At 42.3% G+C, this 23,268-nt stretch overlaps 1 protein-coding gene across 1 annotated transcript in view; it reads right to left on the bottom strand.

Annotated features, from left to right (window-relative positions):
* xrcc4 (X-ray repair cross complementing 4) overlaps window positions 1-23,268 on the bottom strand; it is a 407,425-nt gene that overhangs the window by 231,126 nt on the left and 153,031 nt on the right. Inside the window, exons 4-6 of the mRNA XM_033017231.1 lie at window positions 20,850-21,016; window positions 17,059-17,199; window positions 13,765-13,895 (exon numbers count right to left, since the gene is read on the bottom strand). Of these exons, the coding sequence (XP_032873122.1) occupies window positions 13,765-13,895; window positions 17,059-17,199; window positions 20,850-21,016 (439 nt within the window). The remainder of the gene's footprint in view (window positions 1-13,764; window positions 13,896-17,058; window positions 17,200-20,849; window positions 21,017-23,268) is intronic.

Below are 23,268 nucleotides of genomic sequence, written 5' to 3'. Positions count from 1 at the left end.
GACTGAGGAGACACCACTTCTTTCACTCCACCTTCACGGAGGTGCTGCCATGTGTTCTTATTCGTAACCCCATTCAATTTGCTTATTCTGTTTTTTCTCTTGCTTTACCTCACATCGCATTATAATCTTTGCACCATGGAACTGTTTATTATCGTTATATTTATCATCACTGTATGTATATTATTTACCTGGAGACTCACGTCAACGGGGAATTTCATTGCATCTCTAATGTACAGTATATGACAATAAACTAATTTGAATCTGACCATCTAAGAAGATAGTATTGGTCCATGGACAAGGTCTGATTATCAATATCATTCTTATATGTGGAACGGAAGAATATTTGATCCTTGTCGGATTTCCAGTTTTGACTTTGCAGAGAAATGTTACCTCCACCCAACAAACCCACATCATTACCACCCTACCCCACGCTACCCCACCCCCAACTCACCATACTCCACCTCACCACTTGTGTATGACACAACTGCTGTGTAACAAATGCTCCTGCATAGTAACTGAGTCTTTGCACTCAAATAACATAACATGCAGCAAACTTTCTGATGGACATTCTAGTCTGGTGCAAAGATAAATCTAACTCTTCCTTGGTCTACTTCACTTTTGATTCAGGCAAATACTGCCCTGGGTGAACAGTGACATGTCAGATATTCCTGCATAGAAATCAGATAGCATGGAATTTATGTTCTTCACCCGCACAGCATGAGTTGAGGTTTTATTAAAAAAATATGGAAACAACTAAAATCAAAGAGAGAGAAATCTTGTTTTTTAAGAATGTGAATTGGAAAAATAAAATGAGGATAAAAGAATATTTATTCTCTATATTATTGACCTTAACTGCTGATATGTGTAGGGAGATAAGGACAAACCGTAGGGCCAAAGTTATTTACCAGCATGAGCATTCACATGCTTAGGAGAGCTTTCCTTTTAGATGTTTTTAAAAATTAAATGTGCAATCAGACATATCTGCTTTTTTGATGAATTCAAAGGATTAAATGTAATGTTCTCACAATAGCCAAGAAATCTAATGGATCCAAGGAACTACTTTAGTGCTTGCATTAAATACATTTACAGTAGGTCTTTCTCAGAACAAATGCGCTTGAAATCAAAATCAGCTATTGAGAGATTCCTCAACTTGAATATGTGCTGCATATTTTAGAAGGATTGAGCTGTTCTCCACAATTCAACAATTCTAGTGCAACCTTGTAAAATAGTTTTATTGCTCATCCACTTTACACTATCAATCAAAGAAAGAAAAAGCCATGTTTAAACAATATGCACAGAGTCCAGCTGGGAGATCTATGGGAATAAAATCACCCTTCCTTACCATCTGGTCCAAATGGGACAAAGGAATGAAAGGGGGAGGGGCGACGAGAACACAATGGGGGCCCAATGTGGGGGGGGGGGGCACCAAGAATGATGGGGTACCCGACCTCCCAAGAGCGACACCCCACATTTGCTCAGATTAAACCCCATCTTTTTTTTTCTGTTCAGTTTAGTTTATTGTCACGTGTACAGTGAAAATCTTTTGCTGCGTGCTAACCAGTCAGCGGAATGACAACACATGATTACAATCGATCCTTTTGCAGTGTACAGATATATAATAATAATAATAATGGATGGGATTTATATAGCGCCTTTCTAATACTCAAGGCGCTTTACATCGCATTATTCATTCAATCCTCAGTCACACTCGGTGGTGGTAAGCTACTTCTGTAGCCACAGCTGCCCTGGGGCAGACTGACGGAAGCGTGGCTGCCAATCTGCGCCTACGGCCCCTCCGACCACCACCAATCACTCACACACAGGCAAAGGTGGGTGAAGTGTCTTGCCCAAGGACACAACGACAGTATGCACTCCAAGCGGGATTCGAATCGGCTACCTTCCGGTCGCCAGCCGAACACTTAGCCCATTGTGCCATCTGTCGTCCCATGATATGATATGATAAGGGAATAACGTTTAGTGCAAGGTAAAGTCAGCAAAGACCGATCAAGGATAGTCCGAGGGTCACCAAAGGGGTAGATAGTAGTTCAGCACCGCTCTCTGGTTGTGGTAGGATGATTCAGTTGCCTGATAACAGCTGGGAAGAAACTGTCCCTGAATCTGATGGTGTGCCATTTCACCGCCTATTTCTGTGGTTGATCTATATCGCTGTATACTTTGGTCTCCTTCCACACTATCCACAACTCCAGGAATCTTGCTGTCAAGTGAGTTATAGAGTCAAGAGTGGCTCTATGTTTCTATTATTGTCATGTGTCCCAGATAGAACAACAAAATTCTTACTTGCTGCAGCACCACAGAATAGGTAAACATAGTACACTGTAAACAATACAGTGGGAGTTCAGAACCAGGGGCCACAGTTTAAGAATAAGGAGTAAGCCATTTAGAACGGAGACGAGGAAACACTTTTTCTCACAGAGAGTGGTGAGTCTGTGGAATTCTCTGCCTCAGAGGGCGGTGGAGACAGGTTCTCTGGATGCTTTCAAGAGAGAGCTAGATAGGGCTCTTAAAAAAAGCGGAGTCAGGGGATATGGGGAGAAGGCAGGAATGGGGTACTGATTGGGGATGATCAGCCATGATCACATTGAAATGTGGTGCTGGCTCAAAGGGCCAAATGGCCTACTCCTGCACCTATTGTCTATTGTCTAATATGATAAACGAGAGGAAAAAAAAGTTCAGTGTGTATATTCTGTATATACATACCCACCAGTACACACACATATATGTATATATGCCACCCAGCATGGAAACAGCATGGAGCCACCCGCATGGAAACAGGCCCTTAAATGCGCCATCTACACTGGTCCCACCTGCCTGTTTTGGTCCATATCCCTCCAAATCTTTCTTAAGGGCCTGTCCCACTGTACGAGCAAATTCAATTCTCCCAAGTTTGCCCTGATTCGAACTCGGAGATTTATGGTAATGGCCGCTCGTGGGTACTCGGGGCTCTCGTGGACATTTTTCAACATGTTGAAAAATCTTCATGAGTCTTCACGAGCTTACCGCGTTTTCCGAGTACCTGCCGTTAGCGTTACGAGCCGCTAAGAGACGTCCAGAGCTCCGATGTACCCACTACGTACATTCTCCGTGCTTACCACGAGTTTGATTTTTTTTTTTAACTTGGGAGAGCTCTTGAATTACCTCGTACAGTGGGACAGGCACCTGTCAAAATATATTTTAAATGTTGCCAGAGTGCATGACTCAAGAACCTCCTCTGGCAGCTCGTCCCATATACCGACCACCCTCTGTGTGAAAAAGTTGCCTCTCAGGTACCTATTAAACATTTCTCCTTGTCATGCTGTATGATTCTATGACTTGATCTTTGATGGTCTTTCTAGCAGCAGCAACAGAATCGGTTAGAATGACACAATGTAAACCACCACACGTGATATCAAAATGACCATTATACTTCCTACTTGATAAGGGTACGTCTCAGATTGAGCAATCTTGAGAACATCAATATACTATTACTAAAACCCTCATCTTGTCCCCTTCCGGTTTGCGTTGTTTTTAAATTTGTGCAAAAACAGTACCGTATATTGCTAGGATTTTTTCGCCACCTTACTCACCGTTCTCCTCTGCTCCAAGCGCATCAAGTATTGTTCCGATCGCTGGATGATTACAAAAGTTATGAAGGTTTAAAGAATCGTGAGATCAGCAGATTGGTCTTCTCGCCGGTCAGTCACCATGGAGGTAACGCCCCTTTCGGCACCCGCTGTTAATCACCGGGCGGGGTGAGGAGAATAAATCCCGGAGGCGGGGCTGAGTCCACAAGCCATGCTGATTGAGCCCGTGAGACGTGCGGAGGAGAACGACCAGCGAAGTGGCCAGCGCACGATATGAGTCCCCATCGCACCCCCAACCCCTTCCCCTCTGGTCCTCCTCGCTGACTCCTGTCCCCCTCCCCCGTAATACCGCACACTCCCCCATGGCTCTTCCCCATCTTTGCTCTGAGCTCTCTCCCCCCTGCCCCGCCCCCAAACCAGCCCCTCCAACCTCCCACATTCTCCCTCCCCCCCACACCCAGCCCACACCACCCCCCCTCCCCTCCACATCCCACCTCCTGCCCCCCCCTCGCAAACCCCTCCAGCCCACATACCCACTTCCTCTCCACACCCCCCCCACCACACCCCCCCCCCCGTGGTGACTGGGACCCACTTAGTCTAGTTTATTTATCTAAATGGATCTGATTAAGCCAATGCACGCAATTATTAGATGCCTTTGTAATATTTGTTGTTAGTATATAATGAATCGACTCCCCACAGTTTAATTTACTCGCAATTTACAGAGGCCAATTAACCATCAAACCCAGTTTTTTTTTAATTTTAGTGATTTCATTCTATAAAAACTGGTGTTCGGAGAGGAATTTCCACAAAGTATACATGGATTTCATTGAGACATGCAGATAAATGTAACACTCGGTGTACATTATGGTTATGGAGAACACATAGATGTCATGACCAATGCCCTCTCCTCCGTAGAAAGTTCACTTTCCGATCTTAAGTTAGATGTTCACACATTGTGAATTGAAATTGGATATTCTTTTCCTCTGAAATCTCCGCGATTGTTCTTTAAATACATTTAATTGACTGTAAAGTGCTTTACGACATCCTGAAGATATAATATCCAGAATATTAATTCCTTTGCAATTGACCTGTTTGGTCAACTTTCTTTTTCTTTGCCATTGCTGTTACATTTTATTTTTTCAATGCAAGTTATTTGCACATTTCTATCATTGTTGAGACGTGAAAAAATAGTCTTTGGTCAAAAATCACAGACAGACAGACAGACAATGCTCATTGCTTCGCCAAAATAACTAAATTAAATGAGAACAATATGCAAAAAATAACATTCTACGCATCGAGAAAATGTCTACTAACTTTGGCACTGCTCATTTTTTTCAACACAATCAGCATTTTGTATTATCATTTGAGTTCATTACCAGTTCAGTTTAAAGATACAGTGCGGAAACAGGCCCTTTGGCCCACCGAATCTGCACTGACCAGTAATCCCTGCACATTAACACTATCCTACACACACTAGGGACAATTTATATTTATACTAAGCCAATTAACCTGCAAACCTGTATGTCTTTGGAGTGTGGGAGGAAACCGAAGTACTCAGAGAAAACTCACGCAGGTCACGGGGAGAAAGTACACACTCCATAGCACCCGTAGTCAGGATTGAACCCGGGTCCCTGGCACTGTATGGCAGCAACTCTACCGCTGCGCCACCATCCCACACAAGTTTGTACGTCAATAGGTGTATTTCCTGCTCATTAGGGTAGTAAACTCAGTATACCATTGCTAAATGTGGATTAAGTGTCTACATTTATTGCAAACTGAAAGTAAAGTTGCTGTTATTGGATGGTAATTGAAGATACTTAAACATTAAGAGAGCCTGTAAAGAATCCTAATGCCCAGCAGCCAGGAAATCGGGCCTTACTTTCTAAATATGAAACTGATGGAGAGACTTCCTCTTTGAAATAGAGAGTGTAAAAGGATTTTGTGATTAATAGTTTTGCATTTAATTCAACAAAAAGCTCTTTATCAAATTATTTTAAAACTACATGTAGTCACTGATTTCAAATGCAACTCGATCGACATATACAAGTTTAGAAATCATGTTCTAGGTTAAAATGCTGCTTTTTCTTGTATATAAATAAGTATGTGGTACTGATGCATTTGCACTAGGAGAAATTAAATGTCATTAGCAATGGTTAAATTAGCCATATCTTATTTAAGAACTGCTAAGATCATCTACAGCAGTTCTAATTGCTATCATTCCTTATTACAAGAAACTACATGCAAAATGACAGACATGAAAGAGCACAGATTAAGTTGTGATGTTCTGCTCGTCCTTCCATGGTCACATAGTTCCATAGTTTGATATTATCATTCAAAGTTATGCAGAAGGCATACGATATGTTAGCATTCATAGCAAAAGGATTTGAGTATAGGAGCAGGGAGGTTCTACCGCATGGGCCCCAGCTACGCCTGCCTCTTTGTCGGGTACGTTGAACAATCCTTGTTCGAGACGTACCAGGGCCCCATCCCCGACCTCTACCTCCGTTACATTGACGACTGCTTTGGTGCCACCTCCTGCACCTACACACAACTGACTGACTTCATCCACTTCACCACCAACTTCCATCCGGCACTCCAATACACCTGGACGATTTCCGACACTTCCCTACCATTCCTTGACCTCACCATCTCCATCGCAGGGGACAGACTCCTGACCGACATACATTACAAACCCACTGACTCACATGGCTATCTGGACTACACGTCTTCCTACCCTGCCCCCTGTAAAGACTCCATCCCCTACTCCCAATTCCTCCGCCTACGCCGCATCTGTCCCCAGGATGAGACATTTCATACCAGGGCATCGGAAATGTCCTCGTTCTTCAGGGAACGGGGATTCCCCTCCGCCACCATAGATGAGGCTCACACCAGGGTCTCATCCATACCCCGTAACACTGCTCTCTCTCCCCATCCCCGCACACGCAACAAGGGCAGAGTCCCTCTGGTCCTCACCTTTCACCCCGCCAGCCGGCAAATACAACACATAATCCTCCGCCATTTCCGCCACCTCCAACGTGACCCCACCACTCGCCACATCTTCCCATCTCCCCCCATGTCTGCCTTCCGCAAAGACCGCTCCCTCCGCAACTCCCTCGTCAATTCTTCCCTTCCCTCCCGCACCACACCCTCCCCGGGCACTTTCCGTTGCAACCGCAAGAAATGCAACACCTGTCCCTTCACCTCCCCCCTCGACTCCATTCAAGGTCCCAACCAGTCGTTCCAGGTGCGACAAAGGTTCACCTGTATCTCCTCCAACCTCATCTACTGCATCCGCTGCTCTAGATGTCAGCTGATCTACATCAGTGAGACCAAGCGTAGGTTGGGCGATCGTTTCGCCGAACGCCTCCGCTCAGTCCGCAATAACCTACCTGACCTCCCGGTGGCTCAGCACTTCAACTCCCCCTCCCATTCCCAATCCGACCTCTCTGTCCTGGGTCTCCTCCATTGCCAGAGTGAGCAACAGTGGAAATTGGAGGAACAGCACCTCATATTCCGTCTGGGGACCTTGCGTCCTTATGGCATTAACATTGAATTCTCCCAATTTGGCTAGCCCTTGCTGTCTCCTCCCCTTCCTTAACCCTCTAGCAGTCTCCTCCCACCCTCCCATCCGCCCGCCCTCGGGCTCCTCCTCCTCCCCTTTTCCTTCTTTCTTCCCCCCCCCCCCCCCCCCACCCCCCATCAGTCTGAGGAAGGGTTTCGGCCCGAAACGTCGCCTATTTCCTTCGCTCCATAGATGCTGCTGCACCCGCTGAGTTTCCCCAGCAATTTTGTGTACCTTCGAGGTTCTACTGCAGTTGTACAGGGTCTTGGTGAGACCACACCTGGAGTATTGCGTACAGTTTTGGTCTCCTAATCTGAGGAAAGACATTCTTGCCATAGAGGGAGTACAGAGAAGGTTCACCAGACTGATTCCTGGGATGTCAGGACTTTCATATGAAGAAAGACTGGATAGACTCGGCTTGTACTCGCTAGAATTTAGAAGATTGAGGGGGGATCTTATAGAAACTTACAAAATTCTTAAGGGGTTGGACAGGCTAGATGCAGGAAGATTGTTCCCGATGTTGGGGAAGTCCAGAACAAGGGGTCACAGTTTAAGGATAAGGGGGAAATCTTTTAGGACCGAGATGAGAAAAACATTTTTCACACAGAGAGTGGTGAATCTGTGGAATTCTCTGCCACAGAAGGTAGTTGAGGCCAGTTCATTGGCTATATTTAAGAGGGAGTTAGATGTGGCCCTTGTGGCTAAAGGGATCAGGGGGTATGGAGAGAAGGCAGGTACAGGATACTGAGTTGGATGATCAGCCATGATCATATTGAATGGTGGTGCAGGCTCGAAGGGCCGAATGGCCTACTCCTGCACCTCATTTCTATGTTTCTATGTTTCTATGATAAGGTTACTGTGAAAAATAAAAGCTCATGATGTTGGAGGTAAGGTGGAAATTTGTCGGCTAATAAGAAACAGAGAGTAGTCGACTGTAAATGGGTCCTTTTCTGAAAGGCAAGATGTAACACGTGTTCCCCAGGACTGCGGCCCCAGCTTTTTGAATCTGAAGAGGCTGAGCCTGAAGAAATGTCTCGGCCCGAAACGTCACCCATTCCTTCTCTCCAGAGATGCTGCCTGTCCCGCTGAGTTACTCCAGCATTTTGTGTCTATCTTTGGTTTAAACCAGCATCTGCAGTTCCTTCCTACACCAGCTTTTTACCATTTACATAAAACCTTGGATAAAGCATGAATATTAATTTTAATATGGGCAAAGATGCTGGGCAAAGATGTGAGTGGACAAACATCCAGTAAAGGGAATATTGTGGACACTGCTAAATTATCCATTTCGGCTGAACAAATTGAAAATCATATGCCTATTATATAAATGGTAATTCAAGTCAGGACTCCAAGAAGTAGATGGATCTGCAGATCCAGGAGCATGATTTGCTAAAGGCTGCTCTTCAGGTACAAGTAAAAAATAGAACAGTACAGCACATGAACAGGCCCTTTGGTCGCGGATGTCCACGCCGAACTTGATACCAAGTCAAACAAACTTCTGTGTCAGCACATCATCTATATCCCTCTATTCCCTGCATTCCCATGTGCCGATCCAAAAAAACATCTCTATGCCACTGTCGTATCTGCCTCCTTCACCTCCCCTGGCATCGTGTTCCAGCATCCACCACCCTCAGTGTAAGAAAAACCTGCCCCTCACATCTCCTTTACATTTTTGCCACTCTCATCAGCAATAAACAAGTCACGTGAAAAACTTGTTTATAACTGGGAGAATTGAATGCAAAAGTAAAGAGGTGATGCTTCCATTATACTGGCCATTGATCAGACCATTCCTGGAGTACTGTGTGTAGTAATGGTTTGCTTTATTAAGTAGGGACATAATACATTGGATGCGGGCTACAGAGGCTTTACGTAGCGATGCCTGGAATGGATGTGTTCTTTTATGAGGCTTAGCTTGTATTCACTGGAGTAAAGGGCCTGTCCCACTGTAGGAGCTAATTCAAGAGTTCTCCCGAGTTTGCCCTGATTCAAACCCGGAGAATTACAGTAATGGCCGCTCGTAGGTACTCGGGGCTCTCGTGGACATTTTTCAACATGTTGAAAAATCTTCACGAGTCTTCACGAGCTTACCGCGTTTCCCGAGTACCTGCCATTAGCGTAACGAGCCGCTAAGAGACGTCCCCGAGCTCCGACGTACCCGCTACGTACATTCTCCATGCTTACCACGAGTTAGATCTTTTTTAATACTCGGGAGAGCTCTTGAATTACCTCGTACAGTGGGACAGGGCCATTTAGAAACAGTGAGAGATGAATTGTAAGATCCTGAGCTAGGATGGATGTGTAGAGGTTGTTTCCTTTCTAGGAGAAATGTGTAGGAACAATGCTGGTTTACACTGAAGATAGACACAAAATGATGGAGTAACTTACTGCAGGCAGCATCTCTGGTTCCCAAAATGTCACCCATTCTATTCAGAGATGTGGCCCGAGCCATTGAGTTACTCCAGCATTTTGTGTCTATCATTTCTAGGAGAATCTGGAATCTGGTGGCACAAGGGGAGGGGGAAATCACAGTTATAAAAATAAGGGGTAGCCCACACAAGGCAAAAAAATAATAATCACATTCTCCATCTTTCCTTGCGACATTTGGCCTAATAAATTTATGCCAGCTCACACAACAATCCCTTTCCCCCACTGATATCCCTTGTAATCTTTTCTCCTCACTTTTACATCAATTCTATTGAATACTGAACTCACCTAACGATGGTCAATTAATCTACCAACCTGTACATCTTTGGGATATGTGGGAAACCAGAGTACTGTGAGGAATCGCATCCGATCACAGCGAGTACATGGAACCTCCATGCAGACAGTTCGGGAGATCAGGACCAAACCTGTGTCATTCTATTTGTGGGGCAGCAGCCCTATTAGCTGTTCAAGAAGGAACTGCAGATGCTGGAAGATCAAAGGTACACAAAAATGCTGGAGAAACTCAGCGGGTGCAGCAGCATCTATGGAGCGAAGGAAATAGGTGACGTTTCGGGCCGAAACCCTTCTTCAGATGTATTAGCTGCACTACTTGCCACTTAGAGAAATGAAATGTTTGTTTCTCTCAGAATGATGTCACTATTGGAATATTTTAAAGTCAGAAGCAGTTAGGTAATTGATAAGCATGGAGATCGTAGATAGACACAAAATGCTGGAGGGAAAGGCAGCATCTCTGGAGAGAAGGAATGGGTGACGTTTCAGGTCGAGACCCGAAGGTCTAAAGGAGGGTCTCGACCCGAAACGTCACCCATTCCTTCTCTCCAGAGATGCTGCCTGTCCCGCTGAGTTACTCCAGCATTTTGTGTCTATCTCCGTTTTAAACCAGCATCTGCAGTTCCTTCCTACACAGGTGACAGATGGTCTTCGGTCAAGAGGAAAGCTGAGACAAGATGACCGATCAATCAGGATTTTTTTAGCCATTGAGCGTTTGAGTGGCCCACTGCTCCCAAATTATGTTTCTATGCACAAAAATAGCCTGAAGAGTAGAGGTGGCACTCAAGAAATCTTAACACAGTATCAATCTATCTCCTTTAACGAGAAATAAAATCAGTTTCAGACACAGTACCAGGACCAGCAAAACAAAAGATCCTTATACTTGGTTTCAGCTAGCATCAGATGTAGAGAAGGAGGTGCTCAACATTTTACTGATTGCTTTAATCCATAACAATGACACCCCCATGGGTGAAGAATCCACATCCTACACTCTGACTGCATTCATCAAGCAAACAAGATGCTAATTTTTTTACCTCAGGTTAATAATCCATCAATATTGAATCCTTTCCTTTTGTGTCGTGCTTAAATGCAAAGCTTCTTTGTTATTGTGCCAAGGTTTATAAACAAAAACGTTTGCAGAGGAGAACTTAATTAATCACAGGCAATTGAACAGCTAATTTTATTACACATAGCAATTATAATCACATTTATATCCAACAAGCTGCATTTTAAGCAAAAGGAAATGTTGAGTCATTAAAATGATGCATTTAAGCAGATAGATAACAACTTGTCACTAAACACCTCCAAGACCAAGGAGCTGATTATTGACTTCAGGAGGTCACATAATGGAGAATACGCCCCAATCTCCATTTACAGGGAAAGTGTGGAGAGAGTGTCCAGCTTTAAGTTTCTGGGTACTCACATTTCAGAGGACCTCACATGGTCCACCAACACCGCTGCGCTGGTCAAGAAGGCACAGCAACGACTGTTCTTCCTGAGGACATTAAAAAAGACTGTTCTGCCCCAACAGCTGCTGACAACGTTCTACCGCTGCACCACAGAGAGCATATTAACGTATGGCATCTCTGTGTGGTATCTCAGCTGCACGGAGGCGGAGAGAGGAGAGCTCTTCAGCGCGTCGTCCACAGAGCGCAGAGGATCATTGGGACAGAGCTACCAGCCTTGGAGGGCATCTACCACACACGGTGCCTCAGGAAGGCCGTCAGCATTCATAAAGACTCCTCACACCCTTGTAACGGACTGTTCGAACTACTTCGCTCCGGCAGACGTTACAAGGCCTTCTACGCCCGAACCTCTAGACTCAGAAACAGCTTCATTCCCAGAGCTATTGCGGCTCTGAACCAGCCCTGCTGAGTGAACCCCACCCCCCCTGGACTGTCTCCCTCGGATGGTCACGTCGCACAGTTTATTTATTTATTCTACTTTTCTTTTACATCGGTTGGAAGCTGCATACTAAATCTCGTTGCACTGATGTGCAATGCCAATAAAATATATTATTATTATTATTATTATTATTAGTCACAGCAACTATTATCAGATAACAGAACTAGAATGTTCACATAAAGACTGAAAATCTAACAACTGTGAGCAAAATTTACACAAAACAAGGGTTTTCAAACTGTAGTTATGGGATTATGCTGGTGAACATCCAGGGTGGTCTGCTATCAGATGTTATTCTGCATTTGTTGATGTGTTGGTACATTGTATTTTTAAGAGCCAATGTGGATTCCAGTCAGTGATTATACTGTATGATGGATGGGTGGCATTGGGGAATTGAGGCTACTGTTACTGCATCAAGCTCCATCCACTCAATTTCAATCCTGACATCCAGTGTTGTCTGTGGTGAATTTGCACTTTCTCCCTGTAACTGCATGAGTTTTCTCCGATACTTTAATTTCCTACCACATAGTAAAGACATCATGGCTGATGGGTTAATAAATTACTCTTCCTGTAAGTAGGAGGTGCGAAAATCTGGGTTGAAGTTGATGGCCATATGAGAATAGGTTCTAAGGTAATCAGTGGGGGGGAAATAGAATTGATGGACTTGCTCTGACAGTGGACATAAACTCGATGGGTCAAATTCCATGTCGTGAGAAATATGAACTATGAAAAGAAACAAGAACATTGGATTTCTTCCTGACTATTTCTGCAAAACAGTATAGATGACTAATATTATTAGATCATGTGACCAGGGACAGGCGGTCACAGAAATATGTCACTATTTACCGCAGGTCCCTGTCACTATTTAATGGCATTGATACAAAGGTTTTCAGAACAACAGATGTAAATCTCCATCTGCTTCTCATGCAACTTCAGTTTGCATTTCACATTGTTTTATCTTCAACACTTTTTATCTTCAACACAACACTTAAGAGAAATGATGAAATTAAAGTTTGACTTTGTAACTAATGATTTTTATACTTGAAATAATGAAGTGAACTTGCATTTCTTGTCAGGTGAATTTGAAACACTTTGTTCCAATAATTAGCTCCAAGACATGTGTTTAGTGCATCATTTCCCAGGCTGGACTAACAGTGAGGGAAAGGGCTTTTCTGACACACCAACAAAGTGACAACAAAATAGAAGGTTCACCAAACTGATTCCTGGGATGGCACGACTTTCATATGAAGAAAGACTGGATAGACTCGGCTTGTACTCGCTAGAATTTAGAAGATTGAGGGGGGATCTTATAGAAACTTACAAAATTCTTAAGGGGTTGTACAGGCTAGATGCAGGAAGATTGTTCCCAATGTTGGGGAAGTCCAGAACAAGGGGTCACAGTTTAAGGATAAGGGGGAAGTCTTTTAGGACCGAGATGAGAAAAACATTTTTCACACAGAGAGTGGTGAATATGTGGAATTCTCTGCCTCAGAAGGCAGTTGAGGCCAGTTCATTGGCTATATTTAAGAGGGAGTTAGATGTGGCCCTTGTGGCTAAAGGGATCAGGGGGTATGGAGAGAAGGCAGGTACAGGATACTGAGTTGGATGATCAGCCTTGATCATATTGAATGGCGGTGCAGGCTCGGAGGGCCAAATGGCCTACTCCTGCACCTATTTTCTATGTTTCTATGTTTCTACTCCATCAAGAAAACATGTAGCAAATTACATGACAAACCAGCAAATAAAGCGGCTCAGAAAACAATTATTTATTAGATTATTTTCCACTGTGCCATCTCCTTTTTCATGTTACTGCTTCACTTAATTAAACGTTAATTTTGAATCTTTCATTTATATTTTCATTTCAAAGCCCTACAGTTTGATGTGAAAAAGCTGATTATGTTTGCAAATAATTTGTTAATCAAAGTCCAATCTGCATCATTGTGGACTGCCCGAATTTGTAATGAGCCTTACTCTCTATGCTAAATTTAAAGTATATCCACTTACCAATGGCTGACTTGGAAGGTAGCGCCAAGCTTCCAGTTGCAGAAGTATGGCCTTTGAGCTCTTCATCATTGTTGCAATCAGAATCTTCCTTGGTTGACAATGGGGTTTCCTGGCTGGTGGCAACTGCACTCCTAAAGGGAGAAATCCACACAAGTAATTTGTTTACTGTTCTTGAAATTTACGATGCCTTAAAAAAAGCATCTTATCAAACCTCGTTATGGCTCTGCTCAATGTAATCATAATCAGTGCATCCAATCATAGATAGACAAAATGCTGGAGTAACTCAGCGGGAGAGTCGGCATCTCTGGAGAGAAGGAATGGGTGACATTTCGGGTCAAGACCGTTCTTCCAGACTATTCTTGAGCCTGAAGAAGGATCTCGATCTGAAACGTCACCCATTCCTTCTCTCCAGAGATGCTGCCCTTCCTGCTGAATTATTCCAACATTTTGTGCCTACCTTCAGTGTAAACCAGCATCTGCAGTTCCTTCCTACACATCCAATCATAGTCATACAGCAAGGAAACAGGCCCTTCGGCCCAACTTGTCCATGCCGACCAAGATGTCCCATCGACACGAGTCCCAACTACCTAGGATTGGCCCATAAACCTCTAAGACTTTCCCATCCATGTAGCTAGCCCATTTCCTTTTACATATTATTATAGTACCAGTCTCAACTACGTCCTCTGGCACCTCTAAAGTACTAGTTCCATATATACCCACCACCCAATCATATACTCAAACAAGGTTATGCTAAGCAATGATATTTTGTGGTGAAAAAACCCAAGTGCACCAACTTACTTTTTCAGATCTAAGTAATATTAACATGCTCAAAGAAAGCAAAAGATTAAATCTATATAAAGAGGGCCAGCCTACGCCCCTTACTACTTCACAGAAAGTACACGTAATAACTTGGCTACTGTGCAACGTAAAGGCTAAGTTTATATCGGGACAAATGCAAATGCTTTCAAAATGGAAAGCACAAATAATCAGATGGCAATCTATGCCATATCCATTCTCTTCGAGATTAGCTGTTTGTAATCCCTCTCCATTCACAATGTCCAATTAGCTGGGTAATTCCTACATATTTTACCTATATTCCACAGCATTTACATGTCCCCTTGTTTGCTTTCTCCCTCACCAACTGTCTTCATTCATGTAGGAACCAGCTTAAAAACAACATATCCTCATTCCATTACTGGACACTGCATCAGAGATCCTTTTCCTATCTATCCCTTCCTCACCCACAACTGCTTTTCAGTTCTGATGAAGGGGTTTTCCAGCTGAAATGTTATTCATGTGTATAAAATCATGAGAGGAATAGATCAGGTAGATGCACAAAATCTCTTGCACAGAGTAGGTGAATCGAGGACCAGAGAACATAGGTTTAAGGTGAAGGGGAAAAGATTTAATAGGAATCCGACTGGTAACTTTTTTCACACCAAGGGTGGTGTCACATTGGGGAAAGGGGAAGTACAATGAGATCTGGGGGTCCTTGTTCATCATCATTTCATTAAAAGTAAGCATGCAGGTACAGCAGGCAGTGAAGAAAGCAAATGGCATGTTGGCCTTCATAACAAGAGGAGTTGAGTATAGGAGCAACGAGATCCTTCTGCAGTTGTACAGGGCCCTAGTGAGACCACACCTGGGGTATTGTGTGCAGTTTTTGTCTCCAAATTTGAGGAAGGACATTCTTTCTATTGAGGGAGTACAGCATAGGTTCACAAGGTTCCTGGGATGACAGGACTTTCATATGTTGATAGAATGGAGCGGCTGGGCTTGTATATTCTGAAATTTAGAAGGATGAGAGGGCATCTTATTGAAACATAAGATTATTAAGGATTTGGACACGCTAGAGGCAGGAAACATGTTCCTGATGTTGGGGGAGTCCAGAACCAGGGGCTACAGTTTAAGAATAAGGGGTAAGCCATTTAGAACGGAGATGACGAAAAACGTTTTCATACAGAGAGTTGTGAATCTGTGGGATTCGCTGCTTCAGAAGGCAGTGGAGGCCAATTCTCTGGATGCTTTCAAGAGAGATAGAGCTCTTAAAGATAGTGGAGTCAGGGCATATGGCGAGAAGGCAGGAACGGGGTACTGATTTGGGATGATCAGCCATGATCATATTGAATGGCGGTGCTGGCTCGAAGGGCCGAATGGCCTACTCCTGCATCTATTGTCTATTGTCTGTAACCCCCGCACATTAACACTATCCTACTCACACTAGGGACAACTTATACCAAACCAATTAACCTACAAACCTGTATGTCTTGGCTGTGTGGGAGGAAACTGAAGATCTTGGAGAAAACCCACTTGGTCATAGGGAGAACGTTCAAACTCGGTACAGAAAGCATACGTAGTCGGGATCGGACCTGGATCTATGGTGCTATAAGCGCTGAAAGGCAGCAAGGCTCCAGGCGGAGAGAGTGTTGGTAGAGGGGAATGATTGGGTCTCTGTTCAAGGAATAACCAGAGGGCCCTGAGATCTTCCTTGGGGAATGTAAGTGTAATAGGGCAGGATGTTCATGGTAAAGATGAGGCAATGGAGGTCGAGGAATTGAAAGCTATTGAATTTGTGAAGAACATGTGAGGTGTCTCGGATGTCGGTTGGAAAGGACTGGACATGGGGGTACATGATAGAATCATGGTATTTGGAGATGAGTTCAGTGTGGCAGGAGCAGGAGCAGGCAGAAACATTGGGTCTGCCAGGGCAGTCCCATTTGCGGACTTTGGGAAGGAGATAGAAATGCGCACCAAGAGGCTGGGGACAATAGACAATAGACAATAGGTGTAGGAGTAGGCCATTCGGCCCTTCGAGCTAGCACCGCCATTTAATGTGATCATGGCTGATCATCCGCAATCAGTGCCCCGTTCCTGCCTTCTCCCCATATCCCCTGACTCCGCTATTTTTAGGAGCCCTATCTAGCTCTCTCTTGAAAACATCCAGAGAACCTGCCTCCACCGCCCTCTGAGGCAGAGAATTCCACAGACTCACCACTCTCTGTGAGAAAAAGTGTTTCCTCGTCTCTGTTCTAAATGGCTTACTCCTTATTCTTAAACTGTGGCCCCTTGGAACTGTGGGGAACCATCAGGTTGGAGACAGTGGGGGGGGGGGGGGGGGGGGGGGGGGGGGGGGGGGGAGATCACCACTCAGATGTAGGTCAGTGTTTGTTTTGTTTCTTTGTCTTTATCAGAATCAGTTTTGATCTGAAATAAACCAAGTCTGATATACAACATTCATGGTCTTTCAATACATTGGACTCAATTTGCAATAAACCCCAAGGTTTAAACAAATACCTGTCTTGACCCTGTTCATGAGCACACTTTACACGGTCTAGTAGTTGTCTAATCTTGGCCTTCTTTTCATTTAGCACCAAGATGAAACGAGAATAGAGATCTTGCTCCAGGTCTTCTTTAGCCTTTACATATTTCTCCAATCTGGTGAACAAGGACCAGCAAACATGTCAGAACTTAATTTGTTTTTAAATCAACAGGAAAACTATTTTTTACTAATAATTTGCAGATTTGCCAAAAACCCTACTACATAATGGCTCAAATTATTAAGGGCGCATGATAATTATGCATTTAGATTCTAAATGCATTAATAAGCCAGTACTGTGCTCACTGCATCGACTATCAAAAGTTCCACTGTTGTATAGAGCGCAACTTATTATAACCAAAAACAAATACAAAAGAATGGTCTAAAATCCAAAATGTAACTTTGGAGCTCAGTTAGTTGACTGAGTAAACTATCATATAAAGCTATTGAAAATAGTAAAGAAAACATAAATCTGGAGAATTACGACAACATTCTGAGAGTTGGGTGGGTGATTATAGGTTTAAAGCCTGTAAAAGGAATATTTAAGAAAGATAAAGTGGCTTTTTCCCACTCACCTCCTATCTACCAGATGCAAACTTTAGCAGAGGTCAGTGGCCCATCGGCCATCATTTTAAACATGTATAGTACAAAAAGAAATCTCAGTAAAATGGCAGGCGAGAGAAAATAAGCAAGACAGCTTACCAAGAAAAACAGGTCTTGGATAACTTGTTTTGAAAAAAAAATGCTGCCAACAACTGTTGAATTCTCAATTATTCACAAAACCAATAATTAAGATCAGAGATTGTGTGAATAATTTAAAAACTTGGTACTAATTAATAAACAAGTTCAACCACATTGTTCCTGATTTTTTTTAAATGTTCAACTATCTGCTTTAAAAATATATGTAATGTATTTAACCTTGTATTTAAGATTAATTATTCCGTAATGTATACACAACTATATACAAGTCGCTGCTATGCTTCAACCAAGCTCAACAAAGAAACGTTCCAAATTCAGATAGTGGACTAACTTTGACCCAAGTATATAATTCACAGATGTTTTCTTTGAAATGAATTAAAAAGACATTATTAAAACATTCCCACACTAAATCAGTCAATATTAAACAGATTAAACCAAATTCTGTTGCAATTACTAACATAAAATATGTTTAGTGTTATTAAAATAAAAGAATCTTTGATAATTCAAGAGCCAGTAAGAAAAGTCTACTTATTACCACCAAGGTCTTGCTGATCTGTGGGTTTAAATGGCTAAGAAATTCCAGCTGGTTCATATTCTTACATTATATCACTCCATAACATGACTTAAGATTTCCTTCAGATACTCAAGGTCATTCTTTTAAAGGCACTAAAAATATTACTGTTGAAATAGACATGGTTTTGATGTCCATTGAAAGATAGCCATGTGTGAAAAGTGCACAGATTTTGTACCTTTATCAAAAGAATATGATTGTCAAAATACACCATGACCATTTCTTTATAAAAATGCAATTCTAACCTGCTAACGTTGAAAGGGAAATCTGATTAATGCAACCATCAAAATAATTCAAATTAGCCATCTTTTTTTGCAAGATTTTAATGTCATTCAATAATTGCATGTCACATGTCAAAGTTTACAACTGAATTTTGTCAAGTAACAAGCTGACCATAGAATGTTATGCTTATATGAAAATAAATTAATTCAATTTAAATTACCTTGTTTTCTTCAAATAACACTTAGTAAAAAAAACCTTGGCCTGCTCTATTATTAACTCACCATTAAAAGCAAACTAAAGTTTAGCCATTTGAGTGATATGCCGAGAATGCAACAACTAGAGAGCAGTCCTGAACCACTATCTACATCACTGGAGATCCTCGGACTATCTTTGATCGGACTTTACTGGCTTTATCTTGCACTAAACATTATTTGCGTTATTCCCTTCGTCATGAACCTGTACACTGTGGATGCTGAGTTTAAAAGGCAGGAATACAAAACAAAAAAATGTTGAAGACATTTATTTACATAGTCATACAGCATGGAAACAGGCTCTTTGGCCAAATTCACCCATGCTAAACAAGATGCCCTTATATGCAAGTCCATTTGCCCACATGTGGTCCAAATCCCTCTCAATTTTTCCTTTCCTAGCCTGTTTGAATGTATGTAGTTAGAAATTTGATTGAAGATCAAAAGGAAAGACCAAATATGGAAAATAAAATGCTCATGAGTTGTTGGAACTAGAGTGAACAATGAGCTATTGTTCACTAATACAGTTCAACTTCTCGTTAGCATTAGTTTAGTAAGCTCAGCAGTCCAACTTTCAACAGTGTTCTTCAGCTAAGATTTAATGCTATACAATTCATCGAGCTCTGAGTCAAGGATCCCCAGTACCACTCCGTTGTAACTGTGCACCATAATGCTGCCAAAGCTCATAGATCCATCTTGGCAGTAGGACGGGATATTCCATGGCTGGGATGTAGAGCTTTTGGCACTTTTACTGGTTAGATATTAGCTGCTTGATTGATCTATGGGACATATTACAAACGCCAGCAAATTTCCACAATTTTTAATAAATAATATTTTCCAGGGTAGTCTGAAACATTTAGTGTGTCTTTTACAGGGATGAATCTAGTGGAGAGGCCAGTTGTATGTACTGTCAATGTCAGGAAACCATTTGACAGAGAGTGTATGCTGGGTCTAAAGGGTAAGAATATAAAATGAAAAAAGTTGGGGATACTATATATATTTTCATATGAAGAAAGACTGGATAGAATTGGTTTGTACTCGCTAGAATTTAGGAGATTGAGGGGGGATCTTATAGAAACTTACAAAATTCTTAAGGGGTTGGACAAGCTAGATGCAGGAAGATTGTTCCCGATCTTGGGGGAGTCCAGAACAAGGGGTCACAGTTTACGGATAAGAGGGAAGTCTTTTAGGACCGAGATGAGGAAAACATTTTTCACACATAGAGTGGTGAATCTCTGGAATTCTCTGCCACGGAAGGTAGTTGCGGCCACAGTTCATTGGCTATATTTAAGAGGGAGTTAGATGTGGCCCTTGTGGCTAAAGGGATCAGGGGGTATGGAGAGAAGGCAGGTACAGGATACTTAGTTGGATGATCAGCCATGATCATATTGAATGGCGGTGCAGGCTTTAAGGGTCGAATAGCTTACTCCTGCACCTATTTTCTATGTTTCTATGTTTCTATATATATATATTGAAACGCTCTGTTAAATACTAGCTAGTTTAATTATTTTTTATTACTGCTCCTTGCAACATTTTGCAACAAAAGAGTGCCTTGGCATTCAACAGTGCTAATAGACAATTACAATACAAAAGGCAAGACTGAATAAAAATCAAAGGCTTTTTAGTGAGATTGTTGATGACAATCAGGTCATTTTTATGGCCACCCACAAAGGCTGCAGGACTTTTATAGCCAGATTTTTTTAATTTCCTGAATACAATTCAATCCTTTGTGGTATTTGAACCTACATCTCTGGATTATCACAACAGTCTTCTCTCCGATTACTCATCTCGTAACATGATCATTGATCGGCCCAAATGTAAAAGAAAAATAACTTGGTGATTTAAACATCTTGCTCAAGTTATGACCAAATTGAATTGAGAATTTGCACTCCACCATCAAGAATAGTTCAGCTGGTAGAATTTGATCATTCCTAAAATCATTATCAAAAGTATTCAGAAAATCTCTTACAACTTTAAAAAGAAACTTCTTCTGAGCTTCAATGTCAAGAAGCTCCACCTTATAACTTACTTTTCCAAGCTGTAGTTACGCTCACTCAAAAGTCTCGTGTTTTCCTGTTGCAGGTGGTCATTTTTTCCTCGTAGCTCTGCGTTGCGATGGAACACAAAGTTGATGAGCTCATTGATGACTTCTGTTGAGTCAGGGACGGCTTGCAATTCCACAGAGCCAAGCTTAAACTGAACAGAAAATATAAAAATGATCATTTTCAATTCCAAAATGCAGTTAAATTGGTTCTTTAAGCACAAAATATCAGTCAAGAAACTGGTGGATCAGTGCATGTTGAGACAAGCCATTGAACTGGATATTTTCCATCTATTCCATCAAAAGAGAATACAAGGGGAAGAAACAGGAGTCACCCACTCTTCATATCTTATTTGCCATGTCAAGTAATTGTACCTGTACCTCCGCATATCCATGCATGTGGCAATAAACTTGACTTGTTAGTCTCTTACTTCAGGATTGCTTTCCCTGCACTAACACAATTCCCTTCATACCTTAAATTCTACCCATCATTAGTTGCAATATATCAGCAACTAAGCCTCCGCAGACATTCTACACAGAAAATTCAAAGGAGACTACTTTCTGAGTGAAGACATGTTTTTCTCATCTCACTCATGAGACTCTGCCCACAGGTTTTGGCACCCCAGTTGGAGGAGACATCATTTCTGCATCTATATCAAGACCCTTAAGAATTTTTATGCAATTTAATATGATTTGGAATCATAGGGTCATAGAGTGATACAGTGTGGAAACAGGCCCGTGGGCCCAACTTGCCCACACCAGCCAACGTCCCAACTACACTAGTCCCACCCTACCATTTGGCCCATATCCCTCCAAACCTGTCCCATCCATGTACCTGTCTAATTACTTCTGAAACGTTAAGATAGTACCTGCCTCAAATACCTCCTCTGACAGCTTGATCCATACACCCACCACCTTTTGTGTGAAAAGGTTACCCCTCAGATTCCTATTAAATATTTTCCCCGTCACCTTAAACGTATATCCTTAGGTATTCCCCTACTCTGGGCAAGAGACTCTGTGCACCTACCCAATCTATTCCCCTCATGATTTTATACACTTCTAGAAAAATTCATTTTCAGGATGTCACTGCAAAACCATGTATTATCCATTCCTGTTTGCCTGTTCACATTTATTTATCTACCACCATTCGTGAGTTAATATGGTAGGACAGCAGAAATTCGATCTAAGCTGTTGGTTGTGAGGTTAATCAGTTTTGGATATCGCATGCTGGTATTTGCTGATTCACACACATATAAACCTATCATAACTTCAACTCTTTTAGTTTAGTTTAGTCTCATTAATCATCTCTTTGTTCTGAACATAAGAAAATATAGGCCCAGATAACACAGCCTGTTATAGACACAAAATGCTGGAGTAACTCAGCGGGACATGCAGCATCTCCGGAGAGAAGGAATGGGTGACTTTTCGGGTCGAGACCTCTGAAGAAGGGTCTTGACCCGAGATGTCACCCATCCCTTCTCTCCAGAGATGCTGCCTGTCCCGCTGAGTTACTCCAGCATTTTGTATTTATCTTTGGTGTCAACCAGAATCTGCAGTTCCTTCCCACACAACCTGTTATCCCAGGATCATTCTTATGAACCTTTATTGCTCTTCATCGATCGCATAAGGGCTCTGTAAAACTAATACACAATGTCTCTTCTCTTGCACTATAATCTACTTGCACTAAAGCCTAACAAACATTGCCTTCTTAATTACTTACTTGCACTTGCAGATTAACTTTCGGTGAAATATTACAAGGGCACCAAGGTCCCTTCCTCGAAATATCAACACTTTCAAGAGGTCACTATTTAAAAGTTAACCTGAATGGATGATGTTTTAGTTTAGAGTCATACAACGTGGAAACAGGTCCTTCGGCCCAACTTGTCCAACATGTCCCATCTGCACCAACTTACCCAGACCATCCAACATGTCCCAACCTGAGTTACCCCTCAGGTTCCTATTAAATCCTCCCCCACAAACTGTAATTGTTTATTTAATTATTTTCTCTAAATCTCTCTTTTTTTTTAACCTCATCCACTCTTGCTCCTTAAAGGCATTTGTTAAAACCTACCTATTTGATTAAATCTATGATCATCACTCCAGATACATTCCATTAAACCCAAGTGATGTGCGCGGACATGTTTTACGCTATTTAGGCAACATAAATGTTACTCATTGCTTTGTTAATGCCCTGTAAACTTCATGAAGTGCTGACGGGCAGAGAGGTGCATGGTGCATCTGGGAAATCATAAATGTTGATCCCAACTCTCATCCTGTTAAGCGACTAATTATAATAATACAGAACTGGAAAATAAAATAGTATAGGAAATCATAGGCTGGTGAGCCTCACATCTGTGGTGGGGAAGCTGTTGGAAAGGATTCTTCTGGGTAGGATTTAGCTGTGTTT

Source organism: Amblyraja radiata, chromosome 3 (assembly GCF_010909765.2).
Source record: "Amblyraja radiata isolate CabotCenter1 chromosome 3, sAmbRad1.1.pri, whole genome shotgun sequence".
In the NCBI taxonomy this organism is placed as follows: Eukaryota; Metazoa; Chordata; class Chondrichthyes; order Rajiformes; family Rajidae; genus Amblyraja; species Amblyraja radiata.
Note: the sequence above shows the minus strand (reverse complement) of the source record. Positions and strands in the feature narration are given on the sequence as shown.